At 35.6% G+C, this 17,736-nt stretch overlaps 1 protein-coding gene across 1 annotated transcript in view; it reads left to right on the top strand.

Moving 5' to 3' along the window:
• PIBF1 (progesterone immunomodulatory binding factor 1) overlaps positions 1–17,736 on the top strand; it is a gene marked incomplete at its 3' end in the record, with an annotated part of 215,782 nt that overhangs the window by 195,271 nt on the left and 2,775 nt on the right. Inside the window, exons 13-14 of the mRNA XM_012642153.1 lie at positions 1,875–2,005; positions 9,345–9,429. Coding sequence (XP_012497607.1) covers positions 1,875–2,005; positions 9,345–9,429 — 216 coding nt within the window. The remainder of the gene's footprint in view (positions 1–1,874; positions 2,006–9,344; positions 9,430–17,736) is intronic.

Raw genomic sequence — 17,736 nt, 5'->3', positions numbered from 1 at the left:
GAGACAGAGTCTCTCTCTCTTGGCTAGAGTGCCGCGGCGTCAGCCTAGCTCACAGCAACCTCAAACTGCTGGGCTCAAACAATCCTCCTGCTTCAGCCTCCCGGGTAGCTGGGACAACAGGCACACACCACCATGCCCAGCTAATTTTTTCTATTTTCAGTTGTTTGGCTAATTTCTTTCTATTTATAGTAGAGACGGGGTCTCACTCTTGCTCAGGCTGGTCTCGAACTCCTGAACTCAAGCAATCCTCCCGCCTCGGCCTCCCAGAGTGCTAGGATTACAGGCATGAGCCACCACGCCCGGCCTGGCCAATGGTTTTCAACAAGGGTGCCAAGACCATTTAATGAGGAAAGGACAGTCTTTTCAACAAAGGGATTGGTAAAACTGGGTATCCACATGCAAAAGAATGAAGTTGGAACCTAGCCTTACACCTTATACGAAAACTAACTCAAAATGGATCAAAGACCTAAATTTAAGAGCTGAGGGTATAAAACTCATAGAAGAAAACATGGGAGAAAATCTTCATGACCTTGAATTTGGCAGTGAGTTCTCCAAAAGAACAGACACAAAAGAACAAAATAGGTAAATTGGACTTCATAAATACAAAAACTTGTATATTGAAGGACGTTTTCTAGAGTGAAAGCCCACAAAATGAAACAAATTATTTGCAAATTATGTATTTAATAAGGATTTATTATCTAGAATATATTAAAAACTCCAACAACTCAACAACAGCAAAACAATTAAAATATGGACAAAAGACTTGAGTAGACATTTTCCAAAGAAGATATACAAATGGCCAGCATGCACACAAAATAACAAGTGTTGGCCAGGATGTAGAGAAATTGGAGCCAGGTGCCTCAAGAATAGACATGTAAAATAGTATATAGCTGCTGTGGAAAACCATTGCAGTTCCTCAGAAAGTTAGTTATAAAATTACCATATGACCTAGCAATTCTACTTCACTCTTAGGTAGATATTGAAAATAGGGACTCAAACATATACAGTTATTTGTGTACCAATGTTCATAGTAGTATTATTCACAATAGCCAAAGAGTGGAAACAACGCAAGTGTCCATCAACAAATGACTGGATAAACAAAATGTGCTATAAACATACAATGTAATATTATTTGACCACAAAAAGGAATGAAATTCTGATACGTGGTACATATGGAAGAACCTTGAAAACGTTATGCTAAGTGAAATAAACAGACAACAAAGGACAAATATTGTATGATTCCACTTATATGAGGTATCTAGAATAGGCAAATGCATAGCGTAGAGGTTTCCAGGGCCTGGGGAAGAAGAAAATGGGAAATTTTTACTTAACGGGTACAGAGTTTCTGCTTAAGCTGATGAAAGTGTTCTGGAAATAGATAGTGGTGGCTACACAACATTTTGTATGTGCTTAATGCCACTGAATTGTGTACTTTCAAATGGCTAGAATGGTAAATGTTACATCATTTATATTTTAACCACATTTTGGGGAAATTTAATTATAGATAGTGATTCAGATACATAAATTATGTATTTTTAAAACAAGGGAATATGAAGAAGTGAAAAAGTTACCAAATTATGTGATTATTTTGAGTAGAAATAAAGCTCAAATAAAAGATTTTAATTTTTAGCTAATGTATTTCATTAAAAGAAGACATATTTTATGATGCTGATTTAAAATGTTTCCTATTTATAGTAATTAAAACTAGCTATATTGAATAATAATTTTTAAAACCTTTAAATTTACACAGAAAAAGCTTTTCAGAATAATTCATGTAAAAGGGATTTGTATACTTTATATGTGCTAGAGCATTTTGAATGATTTTAGTTCGTTATCAGATTTTCTAGATTTTAATGAAACCTATGTTTCTTTAGCTTGACAGGGCCAATTCGCTATTAGACCAGACTCAGCAGCCTTACAGATATCTCATTGAATCAGTGCGTCAGAGAGATTCTAAGATTGATTCATTGATGGAGTGTATTTCACAGCTTGAGAAAGATGTCAGGTAAACCATCTACAAATCTTTTATTTGAATAATAAAGACATTGTAAACATAATGCTGCTTAGGTGAATTTGGGTTGTAAATTGTGAAGAAAAAATTTAAATAATGAAGGTGGTCTTAAATGTAATGAGTATTAAACTTTGCTTAGAAAAACTAAGGTCACATCACATCAGGTGTTCACATTCCACCTATGATTGGACGTTTTAGTGTGGAAATAACAGCGCTACACTTATTAACATAGCATTCCATCTACCCTAGGGGACACAAAGACTATCTTGTCCTTGTTCCTCTAGAATTCTTTAGTGGGATATAGCTCGACCAGAGGGAGAGGTGGAATATAACCAGGTGCCATTTGTGGAGTTAAAGTGACTTTTTAAACACAAAGAGGTACATATTTACTTAGATTCATGTTGACTTTGCCAAGGAATTTTTAGGCTTTTCTTCTCCTGACCCTGTACATGAAGTAACCCATGAATTGCCTCAATGAAAATAAATAAATTCTTTTTTTTTCACTTCCTTAGTTTGAAATTGTTTTTGTATGAGACCTCATCCAAAAGACTTGCTCCATTTAGTAGTCATTCAAATTCTTTACCTGTTGTCTATATGATCATTTTAGTTTTTTAACTAAAATAAAATGATGATGTATGTAAAGGAAAAGGTTTTAACTCATGGATAGATGGTTAGGTGGCTTAGTTATTAGATTTTAAGATTATTAGAATAATTTAAATTTTTATGGATAAATTATTAACTTGTCATAAATGGGAAAGCAGAGAATTTGGTAGAAATAAAAATAGTTAAATCAAGGAATTGGGAAACAATAAGGAGAAGGTAGTTATTAAATCCAGGCTTCCTAAGGTATGTGAACAAAAATATAAAACTTGGTAATTAACTCCAAAATATGAGTGTTCTTTTTGATAATCACAATAATTATCTTCTCTCATTTCTACCCACCAAAATAATTGGTTCAGAACTTTGTTCCTGGTCTTAATTTTGTGATGATTTATTTAAATAATTTTAAATCACATTTATAGTTTAAACACCAAAGTAAATAATGATAATTTATTTCTAGATCATTTTAAAGTTAAAAATTATATCTATAAGCCAGGCACAGTGGCTCACACCTGTAATCCTAGCACTCTGGGAGGCTGAGGCAGGTGGATTGTTTGAACTCAGGAGTTCGAGACCAACCTGAGCAAGAGCGAGACCCCATCTCTACTAAAAATACAAAGAAATTAGTCGGACAACTGAAAATATATAGAAAAAATTAGCCGGGCATGGTGGCACATGCCTGTAGTCCCAGCTACTTGGGAGGCTGAGGCAGAGGATTGCTTGAGCCCAGGAGTTTGAGGTTGCTGTGAGCTAGGCTGATGCCACAGCAGTCTAGCCAGGGCAACAGGGCGAGACTCTGTCTCAAAAAAAAAAAAAGAAATCATGTAATTTGTATATTTATATACATAACCAACATTAATAAATTAATAGTTCTTGGGGACAAGAGAAATTATGTCTTTCATCATTCACTGGTTACCTGGTTATCTTAGGGAAATTGAGAAAGGAACCCCAAAGAGAACTTTTTCCTCTTGTGTTATACATTTCTGTTATATTTGAAATTTTTATAATAGTCTTATTTTACCTTTGTAATCTTGGGAGGAGTATGATTTATATAAAAGGCCTGAGAAAAAAATTGCTTCTTTCATTGTTACCTCTAAATAAATTTGCATATTTATTTTACTAAGAATTAAGGTAGCTGAAAATGTTTAATATAGATAAAAATAATAGCTATAGAAGAAAATTATAAAGATGAACAAATTCAGCCCTAGAGAAATTAAGTGACTTTGTCCTGTAAGAACATACAGCATTGTGATAGAGCCAAAAGTTGAATCTATATCTGTCTGCTTTCTAATTCTATACTCTTAACCGTTATGTTATACCGCCTCCCTATGTTCTATTCTGAATAAGAGATAATTTTTCATTAACTAATATAATTAAGGAAAAGAAGCAAAAAAATAGTGTATCAGCGTGGTTAAAAGTAAGGCTGTTATGAGTTGGGAATTGTTGAAGCTGGATAACAAAGGTACATGGGGGTTGTTATATTTTCTCTCTTTTGAAATATTCTATAATAAAGTTGTTTTTTGAAAAATTTATTTTTAAAAGGGAGTTTTCAAATCCAGCTCAGTACTTAGTTTTCTTTTTCTTTTTCTTTTTTTTTTTTTTTTTTTCTGAACAGTACTTAGTTTTGAATTGGGGAAAATACATTTAAACTCTCTCTAAACCTCCGTTGTCTAATAGAACTATAATGATAAAAATATTCCATATCTATGCTGTCCAGTATGGTAGCCACTTGCTAACGACATGTGACAATTGAGCATTTAAAACGTACTTGTGTTACTGAGGAACTAAATTTTTTGTTTTATTTAAATTAATTTTAATTTTAATTGTCACTACGGCTAATGACTATGGTATTGGACAACACAACCAGTTTCCTCAAATGTGAAAATGAGAGTGGTACTAACAGCACCTAATTGATGTGGTTGTTCTGAGGATTATATGACATAATCTTCCTAATATACATACCATACTCCTTAAACGTTGCAAATGTTCAATAAATGTTTGCTATTATTAGTACTTATCTTACATTTAACAAATTTTATGTTGAAAATTATCTTAAAAATGAGAAATAACATTTCGCAAAATATGTTGAATTTGGAGAAAAATTAAAGCTCCCTGAATAACAGCAACAGGAAAAACAAAAGCTATGCCAATTATGGAACTAGCAAAAAAATTTTATACTAAACATGAGTCCTTAACACTGTTTCATAAATTTATTATATGATATTTTAGTAGATTCTGAACTCATATTTCACAGGATATGAAATCTTGCTCTTAATTGAAGCAACTACCCTCTCATGTGAAAAATTAAGGTGCTTTCCACACTTTAATTATGGCATTTGAGATGCTGCTGTAAGTGTACCCTGGTTACATGAATGAAATGATGAAATGACATGATGTGAGGATGCCAAAAAAAAAAGTCAACTCAAAAACACTAGGCACAGAGGCACGCACCTGTAATCCCAGCTACTTAGGAGGCTGAGGCAGGACGATCATTTGAGCCCAGGAGTTCAACACTAGCCTGGGTTACTTAGCAAGACCCCATCTCTAAAAAATAAAAAAAGATTTAAAAAAATTTTTTTAAAGTCAGCTCAGCCAACAAATTAGATACAGTAGGATAGATCACAGTTTTGTATACTCACAGTTCTACATACCCACATTCCTTCACCCCTGCTCTGAGTGGACGGCATTTCAAATCCTACAGTGGAATTATACTGGGCTTTGAATGCACATCAAACTGGTGTCTCTTCTCATGGTAAATATGTCTGTAAAATATAGATATTAATGTGAACCTCAAGGAGTAGCGAAAATTAAATTAGAAACATATATATGCTTCTGGCACACAGGAGAAACTCAGTAAATATTACTTCCCCTCCCCTTGTCCTTTAGGAATTTGAAATTTAAACATTAGATGGCCTATCTAAAAAGATTATTAAGTTATATTTTCCTTAGGAAACATAAATAGGAAAATAAATTTGGAAATTCCTATTCCTCTTTGCTGTGTGTCGATTTTTTTTTCTTTTTTTTCAAGACAGAGTCTCACTCTGTCTCCCAGGCTAGAGTACAGTGGCATCATCATAGCTCACTGTAGCCTCAAACTCCTGGGCTCACGTGAGCCTGCTACCTCAGCCTCCTGAGTAGCTAGGACTATAGGCATACACCACCACACTGGCTAATTTTTTTCTGTTTTTAGTAGAGATGGGGGGATCTCACTCTTGCTCAGGCTGGTCTCGAACTACTAACCTCAAGTGATCCTCCTGCCTGGGCCTCCCAGAGTGCTAGGATTACAGGCATGAGCCACCTTGCCCAGCCATGTGTTGATTTTAATTGTAAAAAATGTTTATACCAATTGATTATTTTTAAATATTTTTCTAGCTTATACAATAAAGCTCTTTAAAGAACTGAATAATTTTATACTTTTCTTAGAAAATTAAGCAATACCACTGTACCACACTCATCCCTTGAAAATTTAGCTATTTATACAATATATTCAATTTCTAGAAAGGTTAGAGTAAATATGCACTAAAATGAAATCATCATAAACATGTTAAAAGCTAACATTTGAGATGTCACTATTAACTGCTTTAAATTCCCCTATTATTAAAGTAATAATCCATTCTAAAAGGAGTGCTGTTAACTCTCCTCCACCAAGCCACAAGAGACAGTCTGGTTAATATAGTTTAATATAGTTTGATCTCTACTTCAGAACTAAAGGAAGCATGGAAAGAGAATAATTAGCATAAATTTTCTTTCCCTGTTGTCAGTTCTCAATTTTTTCTTAAAGAAGACTACATCGTCAACTTCTCTTACAAGGCTAAGCCATCGTATATTGATCCAGGAAGTTAAGGAACAATATATCAGGAATATGTTTTCATATAGCAGGTGAAACAGAACCATAAACATGAATTTCTGAGTAATAATTAACAGTGAATTGGACAATTGTGGGTGTAATATACCGTTCAAGATAGATGTGCTTATAAGGAGATTTGTTTTGTAGTTGTTTTATGAGTCACTAGTGGAAGCTTTGTATTTTTAAAGGTAAGTTTCCACTGTTATGAAATACGTCTTACGAAGATTAAACTTCTATTGAGTAATGCATACATACTAGAAGAACAGTGACTATAATAATCATCATATTCAGTTTTAGAGACCCACGTGTTGAAGGTGGTCTCCCTTGTGGTTCCAGTACATTATAAAGAAGACTAGGACTTTGAAATATATACTCGGATTTTTCTAATCACAGAAATATTGTCTGGGGAGTCTGTATTGTTTGTGATACATCGATGTCTTATAGAAACAGCAGAGGTGTCTACAAAGCAACTACAAAACAAACAGAATTGTCTCAGTAAACCAGTTCACCCACCTTTTATTACATGTTATATGGATGTTTTTGCTATTTAATTACAGAATATTTATTCTTGAAAAGTTAAAGCATATAAAGCATTTCTAAAGAATTATCCAGTCAAAATCCTTTAATTACCACAACATTCCATTCCTATTACACTATATTTTATTTAATGGGCCTGTTGGTATTTGAGACAGAGCACGTGTGTGTGTGTGTGTGTGTGTGTGTGTGTGTGTGCACGCACTTGTGCACACATGTGGGTATGCACTGAATGTATGTTTATATACTGTGTGTATGTGTGCATGTATATGAATATAGACATGTATATGTTCCTTGAAAATTCCTAATCCTGTTTACTGGATATTTAACTTTGAAAAATATTTTGTCTTGAAAGTGATTCCAGCTAAAGATAGATTAGAATTCTAGAGTTACAGAAACATCTGATCCTTACCATGCTTTACAGACTCTAGCAGAACATGGCACTCAGTTTCCTTTATACCATTTTGTACTGTAGGATCTTTGGCGCCTAACTCCAAAAGTCAGTTTGTTTTTCTGCTAAGCTACTTACCTTTATTGGCGTTTAATTACTGTTTTCCTCTGATGCCTGTTTTTCATCTAAATTAGTAATACTCTATAGCATTTATATAGAGTTTTATGTGTTCAGTGCTTTATGTAATCATTCATTAGCTAATTCACATATCCCTTTGACATACATGAGTATTATTTTCCACTTTTACAGATAGGAAGACTAAGATTCAGTGGGGTGGTGTGCATTGTGTTATACCACAGTTGAGTCAGTGGCACAGTTGGAAACAGAAGTCAAAATTGCATCTAGTCTGTCTTCTCAGAGGATAAGCCGTGATGCTTCCTGGGGAATTTCTCACTAGCAAGGAGGAGAGGGTGGGCTTTCCCTCTTAAATCCTTGGAATTACCAGTTCCTCCAGAATGCCTACTACTACTATTCCTTGAATTAACAAAAAAGCTTCTGCCTAATATTTTAAAACTTGGTGGCTTTCAATTTTCTCAAATTATAACTTAAAACTATCTTATATTCAGCAAAACAACTCTCATTAGTTTTACCCTCACAAATTCTGTCTCAACATTGGAGGAATTATGTTGCTTCAGCTCAGTTTCAAGTCATTATTGCTTTTAATTCTTGTTATAGGTGCTAGTTGAGTAGATTCATCTAGTGGCATTAGAAGAATATTTCATTTAATTGTTCTAATCAATTTCTATACATTGCATAATAAAATTGTAGACAGTATAAGATAAGCTCCAAATATCTCTTTTGAAATATTAATATGTCCTTACAATTAGGCTCATAAGATAGCTTCTCACCCTCTCTTATCAGCAAATAGATTATATCACAGGGAAATTCACAGTGCCAATTTAGAAATTGAACATTGAACTAAGAATTCTTTTTCCAAGTTTATCACAGACTAAATATCTGATTCATTTACCTAATGCAGTTATATACCTGCTAATTTAGTATGTGGTAAATTATAAAATACTACTTTCAGTTTTAAGGATAGATGTTTTAATTTGACTTCTAATATATTGTGTTACAATATTTTGCCCATATATACTTTCTTTTTACCTTTTATATAAGTACCACTTTATCTTTTTACATTTCAGGAATAAATAGTCATCTTTAAAACGTTAATGTTATGTCCATACTAGGCAGGAAAGTATTCTCAGAAAGCATCTCATTTGCATTATCAAATGATTATTAAAAGACAAATAGGTTGAGAATGGTGGCTAACACTGATGCCGGTAATCCCAGCACTTCGCGAGGCCAAGGCAGGAGGATTGCTTGAGACCAGGAATTCAAGACTAGCCTGGGCAACATAGCAAGACCTTGTCTCTACAAAAAATAAGAAAAATTAGCTGGATGTGGTGGCACACACCTGTAGTCCCAGCTATTCAGCAGGCTGAGGCAAAAGGATTGCTTGATCTAAGGAGTTCAAGGATGCAGTGAGCTATGACCCTGCCACTGTACTCCAGCCTGAGTGACAAAGTGAGACCCTATCTCAAAAAAAAAAAAAGAAAAATACATGGGCATGATGGCACACACCTGTAGTCCCAGCTACTCCAGGGGGTGAGACAGGAGGATCACTTGAACCTGGGAGTTCAAGGCTGTAGTGTGCTGTGATCTCGCCTGTGACTAGCCACTGGGCAACATTGCAAGACCCCATCTCTTAAAAAAAAAAGAAAGAAAGAGAGAAAAAGAGAAAGTCTTCTGACAAAATAGGTTGGTCTTGTATCTTTATGGACTATAAATTTAATTTGTCTTTAATTCACACCATTGGATTTATGGTTAACTCTTTTGCTATTTACTATTTATTAACTAAATTGACACTAACATGATGGCTTTTTAAACTTTCTTTTCAGCAATTTAAATAAAGAAAAGTCAGCTTTACTACAGATGAAGAATCAAATGTCACTAGATTTAGAACAACTTTTAAATCATCGTGAGGTACTTTTTCCATTTTGTCATAATTTTTGCCATTTTAGGCTTTTTTTTATTTTTATAAATTTAGGAGGTACAAGTACAGTTTTGTTATATGGATGTAGTGTGTAGACGTGAAGTCTGGGCTTTTAATGTAACCATCACCTGAATAGTGCTCGTTGTACCTGTTAAGTAATTTTTAAACCCCCCACCCACCGCCACCCCGACCTTCCTCACCTCTCACCCTTCCAAGTCTCCAGTTATTCCACTTTCTGTGTCCATGTGCTCCCACTTATAAGTGAAGATATGCAGTATTTGACTTTCTGTTTCCAAGTGATTTCACTTAAGAGAATAGCTTTTCCAAAACTTTAGGATTTTTCAAAATTCATATCAAGTTAAAATTATTGCATCCCCGGTGTCCATGTTCATCAGTGACTTCTCACGTGTGCATCTCACTGTGATCTGGCCCTCTTCGTTCAACTTGTGATATGCTTCCTAGACTTAATTCTTACTCCTACAATGCCCCTTCCTATTGACTAGTATTGCTTTATTCATATCTCTGTCACTGACTTTCCACATTGTTTAATAATTACCTGTTTTATCTTGGTCTACCACTAGACAGTAGATTTCTTTAGTGTACCCCTCTCTTGTCTATCATCGTATGCCCAGTGCCTAGTGTACAATATTTGTGTTGAGTATTAAAGTTCATAAAGTTCTTTTATTTTTTCATTTGTTCCTCACCAAAATTATGTTACAGTAAATATAATCCCCATTTTATAGAAGGAGAAATGAGTCTTCAGTGGCTTGCCCGTGAACAGTTAGTGTCTAAGGGATAAGCCCAGTTTTATTTTGGTTTTTAAGCCAGGTTTATTGAGGTATAACGTACAAACACTAAAATTCACCCTTTTCAGCATATATTTTGGTGATTTTTTGACAACTGCAGACAGTTGTGTAAGCATCACCTCAATCAACATATAGAATATTTCCATCACCCCAAAAAATTCTCTCATGCTCCCTTTGTAGTTAAACCTTTTCCTCAACCCCCAGCCATAACAAGTCATCACTGCTCTATTTTCTGTACTTACAGTTTTACCTTTTACAGAATGCCATACAAATGAAATTATCAGTATGTAGCCTTTTGAGTCTGGCTTTTCTCACTTAATACTAATGCATTTGAAATTCATCCATGTTGTTGCAAATATTAGTCATTTGTTCCCTTTTATTGCTAAGTAGTAATCCATTATATAAAGGTACCACAGTTTGTTAATCCATTCACCAGCTGATGGACATTTAAGCTGTCTCCATTTTGGGACATCTCTAAATAAAGCACCTGTAAACACTTGTGTACAGGTTTTTGTTTTCATTTCTCTTGGATAAATACCCAGTAGCACGATTACTTAGTTGTATGGTAAGTATATGCTTAACTTTATAAGGAACTGCCAAATATTTCCAAAATGACTATAGTTTTGCATTCCTACCCGAAATGAATGAACGTTCCATTGCTCTACATTCTCAACAACAGAATGTCGTTAAGCCTAGTTTTGGGGGGTTTTTTGTTTGCTATTGGAGACAGAGTCTCACTCTGTCTTCCTGGATAGAGTACAGTGGCATCATTGTAGCTCACTGCAACCTCAAACTCCTGGGCTCAAGATATCCTCTTGCCTAAGTCTCCCAAGTAGCTGGGACTACAGGTGCGTGCCATGACGCCCAGCTAAGGCCTAGTTTTTTAAACCAAAGCATTATTTCCACTGAGCTATATCACTGTTTCATCTTAGCCATCTTTTTACCATTTTGTTATTCTGTAATAATAGAGAAAGAAACGTTCAAAATAGATCAATGGTTTATAAGTATCCTAAAGGCATTGTTTTCTAGCCTGGGAAAGGTAAGGTATACCAAGTGTTTGGAAAGAAATTATTGGAGGAATATTATTGAGACAGATGAACTGGAGACTATTACTGGAAGCAGTGTAAAGGTGCAAATCCTAGAGTTGGTATCAGAGGAATTGTCTCTGTTTTAGAAATAGCCTTTGGAGTGAGTTCTCTTTAAGATGTCTTTTGTGTAATGAGTAAAAGGGATAATAAGGTATCCCTAAACTAGATTTTAAGGATAACTTTTAGTTAGATAAGTCAATCTAACAACAGGTTATAGAGCGAGAAAAAGCTTCTCTGAAGATATTTATTCTTTCTTCTGACATTCCAGGCATTAACCATTACTACTACTATCACTTATGTCCTAGGATTCTGCCTTCAAGTAATTGTTTCTTTGCTGTGGAAGCCTGATCCACTCACTATGTGGAATTTTCACAGATGTTTTTGAAATTGAATATTTAACAGGGAGCAACTACAGATGACTATTCTGTCATATCAACTACATTTTTTTTTTTTTTTTTTTTGAGACAGAGTCTTGCTCTGTTGCCCGAGCTAGAGTGCCGTGACACCAGCCTAGCTCACAGCAACCTCAAACTCCTGGGCTCAAGAGATCCTCCTGCCTTAGCCTCCCAAGTAGCTGGGACTACAGGCATGCACCACCGTGCCCGGCTAATTTTTTTTTTCTATATATATTTTTAGTTGTTCATCTAATTTCTTTCTATTTTTTTAGTAGAGATGGGGTCTCGCTCTTTCTCAGGCTGGTCTCGAACTCCTGAGCTCAAACAATCCACTCGCCTCGGCCTCCCAGAGTGCTAGGATTACAGGCTCTCGTGAGCCCCCATGCCCGGCCTTCAACTACATTTTTCTATAAAGCTAACATAACAAGTTTTTTTTAGAATGGCAATTCTCATTTGGTTTTAAAGGATTATGCTAGACTCTAAAAATTATATGAGCAATTTTAATTTGTACATTTTATATCATACTTGGAATCACATTCGTGAATCTAAATAAAAACTAAAAAGCTTTACTCAGTGAGTAGAGAAGAAAATATGGTTAAGCATGAAAATCAAATACTAGCAAGATGAAGCTACTCATAAATTGCCTACTACTATATGGCATCAATGAAATTTGTATGAGTACATATCTAATTAAATAATTGTCAGTTGATTTTTATGATTTGACAGTATATCTTCATTTTGGCGATTATATTTTAATAATTCAACATTGTGGTTTTTCATAATGCCAAACATCTAAAGAAAAAGAACTTGTTTTTCTTTTCAAAGTAAAAATTAAAGGTTAATAAAACAAATCCGATACACGTTTTTAATCTTTTTCTAAGAACTCATGTAATACCAACTTGCATAGTGTATGCAGATGCAAAGGGCCTATGTAAACTGCTTCTATGGAAGGAGAACAGCTGGTGACCCCTGGCAGTGCCTGGCCATTCACTTGAACATTTACCTGATAAAACAAAGGGTCTGCAGAATCTGTTTATTCACCTTATTGCTCTGAGGATCATGTGCTCAGAATAGCTCCTAGATAATAATTAGGTAATAATAATTCTGATGAATATTATTTGAAAGTGAAAATCAGGGCTGGGACTAGCAAGCAAGGTACCTATGGCACAAAATGTGAGGAGGTGCCCTCTCAGTACATGGTTGGCACCTGAGAGCCATTGCCTCCTTATGGTTTGCACCCAAGGCTACTAGTTTGACTTACTCTAGTTAAGACTTCGGGAAAATTATCTACTATGAATATAGTTTTAATCAACTAAATTTTGACAGTTTAAATTAATGACTCAAAAAGAGACCAAATGAACATTTTAAGGTTTCTCATTTTATTTTTTGCATTGGACAGCTCTAGCTTGACCTTTTTAAGCAGTGTTACCTAGTCCTGATTAGGCTGTGTGTGTTCATATAATATGAAATAAGATCACTGACTCATTTACCTAGCTTCAAAATATGAGTACAATGAAAAAAGAAAACAAGTAGACAGTTCTAGGCTGACAGTTCTAAAACATTTGGGGCATGACCACAGAGAGCTTTTATTTTCTACATTAGTGTTAGCTCAAAAATATTAGCTTGGCCGGGCATGGTGGCTTATACCTGTAATCCTAGCACTCTGGGAGGCTGAGGCAGGAGGATCACTTGAGGTCAGGAATTCAAGACCAACCCAAGCAAGAGTGAGAGCTCGTCCCTACCAAAAAGAGAAAAAAATTAGCCAGGCGTGGTGGTGCACACCTTTAGTCCCAGCTACTCAGGAGGCTGAGGCAGGAGGATGGTTTGAGCCCAGGAGTTTGAGATAGCAATGAGCTATGATGATGCCACTGTACTCTAGCCCAGGAAACAGAATGAGACCTTGTCTCAAAAAATAAATAAATAAAAATTAGCTTAAAAGTATGTCTTCTCATGTTAGGAGTTCAGCTGTGGCGTAAAGGTTTCCAGGATTGACCTCTTACGCTATAAATTTTTAGTATTTATATATTCAAAAAGTAGTTGTGTATTTTGAGAATTAAGAGTGGTATATTAGGTGATTTTTGATCTCAACTTTTTTTAGAAAAAAATTAGTCCAATTATTTTCAAATGATATAAAAATGTGAAGAAAGGGTACATGTAGAGAAAAATAGCATATTTTAGGTTGCCTTTTCAGGCTATGAAGTTCAACTGGGTTAGGTAAATACATTATTGAGTTAAAGGATTTGCACAATGCATACTAACAAAAAAATATGATCATAAATTGAATTGAGATCTTATATCTGTCCATACCTCCCCATTCTAAATTCCCCAAGTTTTGTCCCTGTATTCGGTGAAACTTCCATAAAGCAGAGTGAGGGGAAAAAGGCAAAATATGTCTTCTCGCAAAATTCTTTTTTTTTTTTGAGACAGAATCTCACTGTGTTGCCCGGGCTAGAGTGCCATGGCGTCCTAGCTCACAGCAACCTCAAACTCCTGGGCTCAAGTGATCCTCCTGCCTCAGCCTCCCAAGTAGCTGGGACTACAGGCATGCGCCACCATGCCCGGCTAATTTTTTATTCTATGTATTTTTAGTTGTCCAATTAATTTCTTTCTATTTTTAGTAGAGACGGGGTCTCGCTCTTGCTCAGGCTGGTCTCGAACTCCTGAGCTCAAACCATCCGCCCGCCTTGGCCTCCCAGAGTGCTAGGATTACAGGCGTGAGCCACCACGCCCGGCCGCAAAATTCTTTTTAGTAAAGCACAATTTAATATCATGCCCTCTGATTTTGTAGAAGATGAAAACAAAGTCTGGTGTGATCTCTCTTATGTTTTATAAAACTAAGGCAGTCTACTAAGTGCTTCCACATACATTACATAACTTAATCTTTACTCTCATCCATTGACAAATATCAGTGTCTCCAGTATTACAGATGAAACTGATGCTGATAACGGTTAAATAACTCAACCATGATTACATACTGTCAAAAAGTAAATCCATTTTTTCTCTGGAAAAAAAGCTAATATTCTTTCTCTTTGGTCCCATTTAGACAAAAAAAATCTCATGATGAATTATTGCTTACATTATTTCCAGAAAAATTTTTGCATCTGCAAATGAAGTAATATCCTTCTTTCTTTTTGTCAGAAAATGAAAACTTTATAATTTAACGTATTTCCTTTTTGTCTTAGTTACTAGAAAACTCGGCGCCGAATGTCTTATCCAGGTGTTATAATCTTTTTTCTCTCTCTTTCACTTTTGATACCTCAGAATAACTTTTTCTGTTTCCTTTTGAGTGGGTTGTAATCTATCTTATTCTTGAATGTCTTTACTTCTACTAGGATTCAGGACTCTTAGGTATAAATAAAATATAAACCTTATTTAATTAGGTTAAAAAAGAGGTAAAAGGAGAAGATCAACTGATAATGATCTCACTCTTAGAAAACAGTAGCAGGGCTTCAAGTAAAATATTCAGTTTGGAAAGATTTTTGGTATAAGAAATGTGATTTCTTAGAATGGCTTCTTGAGCTTAGCTCTCGGGAGTTTTCATTAATTTCCTTTACTTTTCATCCATTATTATCCACTTATCTTTGCCTTAATGAAATGAGATTTACTGATCACCTTTGGAAATTCTAATTCTGCTTTTCTTTGTACATATTTGGTCCATGTGTCCTTAGAATATAAGCTTTTGAGAATAGGAAAAGTCCCTTTAATTAGCCAAATGTCCAACAGAATACTGAGATCAATTTTGAGAAGCTGATGTAGAAGCCCTTTTCTCATGGCTCTTGGCATAGTATCGGGGCAGTGGTGAGAACCCCTCTTAGGAAGCTATTCCAGTATTCAGTGAGTGATGGTGGTGTCTTGAACTAGACTGGTGTGATGGCATGAGACAAAGATGTACCAATCTGAAAGCTATTTAAGAAGCAGAATCACAGAGCTTGGTGATTGATTCAATTTAGGGACTGATAAAGAGAGGAGGAATGAGAATTGGTGCCCAGGTTTTTGGCTTGTGTTTATGGCAGGTCTGTCATGGTGCTACAAAGAACATAGGAGGAATAGGTTTGGGGAAGAAAAGCTCAAGAAAATATCTTAGTACATATATCCAGTAGAGAGTCAAAAATGTAGGTTCTTTAGCCCAAAAAAGAGAATTTGCCTAGAATTAGAGGTTTGAGAGTCACAACAAAAAGATGATACTTTACATGGAAATAAATTAAATGCAACTAGTGAGAAAATAGAGAGTGAACATAGGAAAAGGCCTATGATAGAATCTTGAAGAACACCGTAATTTAAGGGATGAGCATCAGAAAAAGTGTTTACACAAGGAAGAGTGAAGAGTAAGCAGAGATGGGAGGAACGTCTAAAAGAGAGTGGAGTCAGTGAAGCCCCAGAAGAACATTCAGAAGGGAGGGAATTGTCAGCAGTGGTATATGCTGTCAAGAGGTCTGGCGAAACAACAATAAAAAAAGGAAGTGTTGGCCGGGCGCGATGGCTCACGCCTGTGATCCTAGCTCTCTGAGAGGCCAAGGCGGGCGGATTGTTTGAGCTCAGGAGTTCGAAACCAGCCAGAGCAAGAGCGAGACCCCGTCTCTACTAAAAATAGAAAGAAATTAATTGGACAACTAAAAATATATAGAAAAAATTAGCCAGGCATGGTGGCGCATGCCTGTAGTCCCAGCTACTTGGGAGGCTGAGGCAGGAGGATCGCTTGAGCCCAGGAGTTTGAGGTTGCTGTGAGCTAGGATGACACCACGGCACTCTAGCCCGGGCAACACAGTGAGACTCTGTCTCAAAAAAAAAAAAAAAGGAAGTGTCATTTGGATTTAATAAAATACTACAGCAATGTCAGTGGCACTAAAAGACAGATAGCAGTGAATTGATAAATCAATTAGAAGTTGAAAAGTAATCACAGGAAAAATATGCAACCCTTAAGATATTTGAATAAGAAAATATAGGATGATCAAGGAGGGGCCATGAGATCAAGAGCTTTTAGCTCCCAACATTAGACATTATCCAGTTTAAATGGTGATAGGAAGAAATCAAATACAAAGACATTGAAAGTATAAAAGGGACAGGATAATCGACTGAGCAAAAGTGTTAGGACAGGAGGAGATCCTTAGCAAAGTGATGGGATTTAGCTTTAGACCAGAGTATTTATTTACCTTTTCCATTTTGAAGAGTAGAAAGATTGAAGTAGGTATGTAATAAATGAGTGAGTACATAAAAGAATTGCCAAGTTGAAATGTTACATATGTATAGTAGTATCTTTCTGTGTAATTTTTCTTCAGCAGCACTCAGCATCCTAGGTGGTAAACACAGAGAAGATGAACAACTGGATTGATCCAGACTTATATTCTGCCATCTACTATATGTACATATATACATGTTCAGCTTTCTCATTAAATTGTGAGGCTGGAATTACCTGTATATTCCTCACATCGTCTGCATTTTGAAATACTGTAGAAAAAGCCAGCAGACAGACAACACTTGGGTTCATATCCCAGCTCTGCTACTTAATAGCAGTGGATTCTTGGGACAATAATTTCACCCCTCTAAACTCAGTTTTTGGTCTCTAAATAAAGGTAATATCTACTTTGCAGCATTGTATGGGGATTAAATAATGTAGTAATGTTCCTGGCATGTAACAGTAACTCAACGAATGTAATTCCCTTTCCTCTTTTCTTTCCGTTTCAAGGATCAGTTCAATACCATTTATTCTTTGAAGCTCTCTCTAAGTCAACAAAGAAAAACTTACCTTTTTCTACCTCATTGCTATGACTTTTAAAATGTTTCTATTAATGTTCATGTCACTGTATATCATAATACAGTGTATCCATTTTGCTCATTAGAATGCTAAATTCTTCTTTGTATCTTAGCTTTTATTTTTTCAGACAGGGTCTTGCTCTGTTGCCCAGGCTAGTGTGCGGCAGTGTCATCACAGCTCACTGCAAACTCCAACACCTGGGCTCAAAGGATCCTCATTTCACAGCATCCCAAGTAGCTGGGACTACAGGCATGCA

Source organism: Propithecus coquereli, unplaced genomic scaffold (genome assembly GCF_000956105.1).
Source record: "Propithecus coquereli isolate 6110/MARCELLA unplaced genomic scaffold, Pcoq_1.0 Scaffold176, whole genome shotgun sequence".
NCBI classification, from domain to species: domain Eukaryota; kingdom Metazoa; phylum Chordata; class Mammalia; order Primates; family Indriidae; genus Propithecus; species Propithecus coquereli.
Note: the sequence above shows the minus strand (reverse complement) of the source record. Positions and strands in the feature narration are given on the sequence as shown.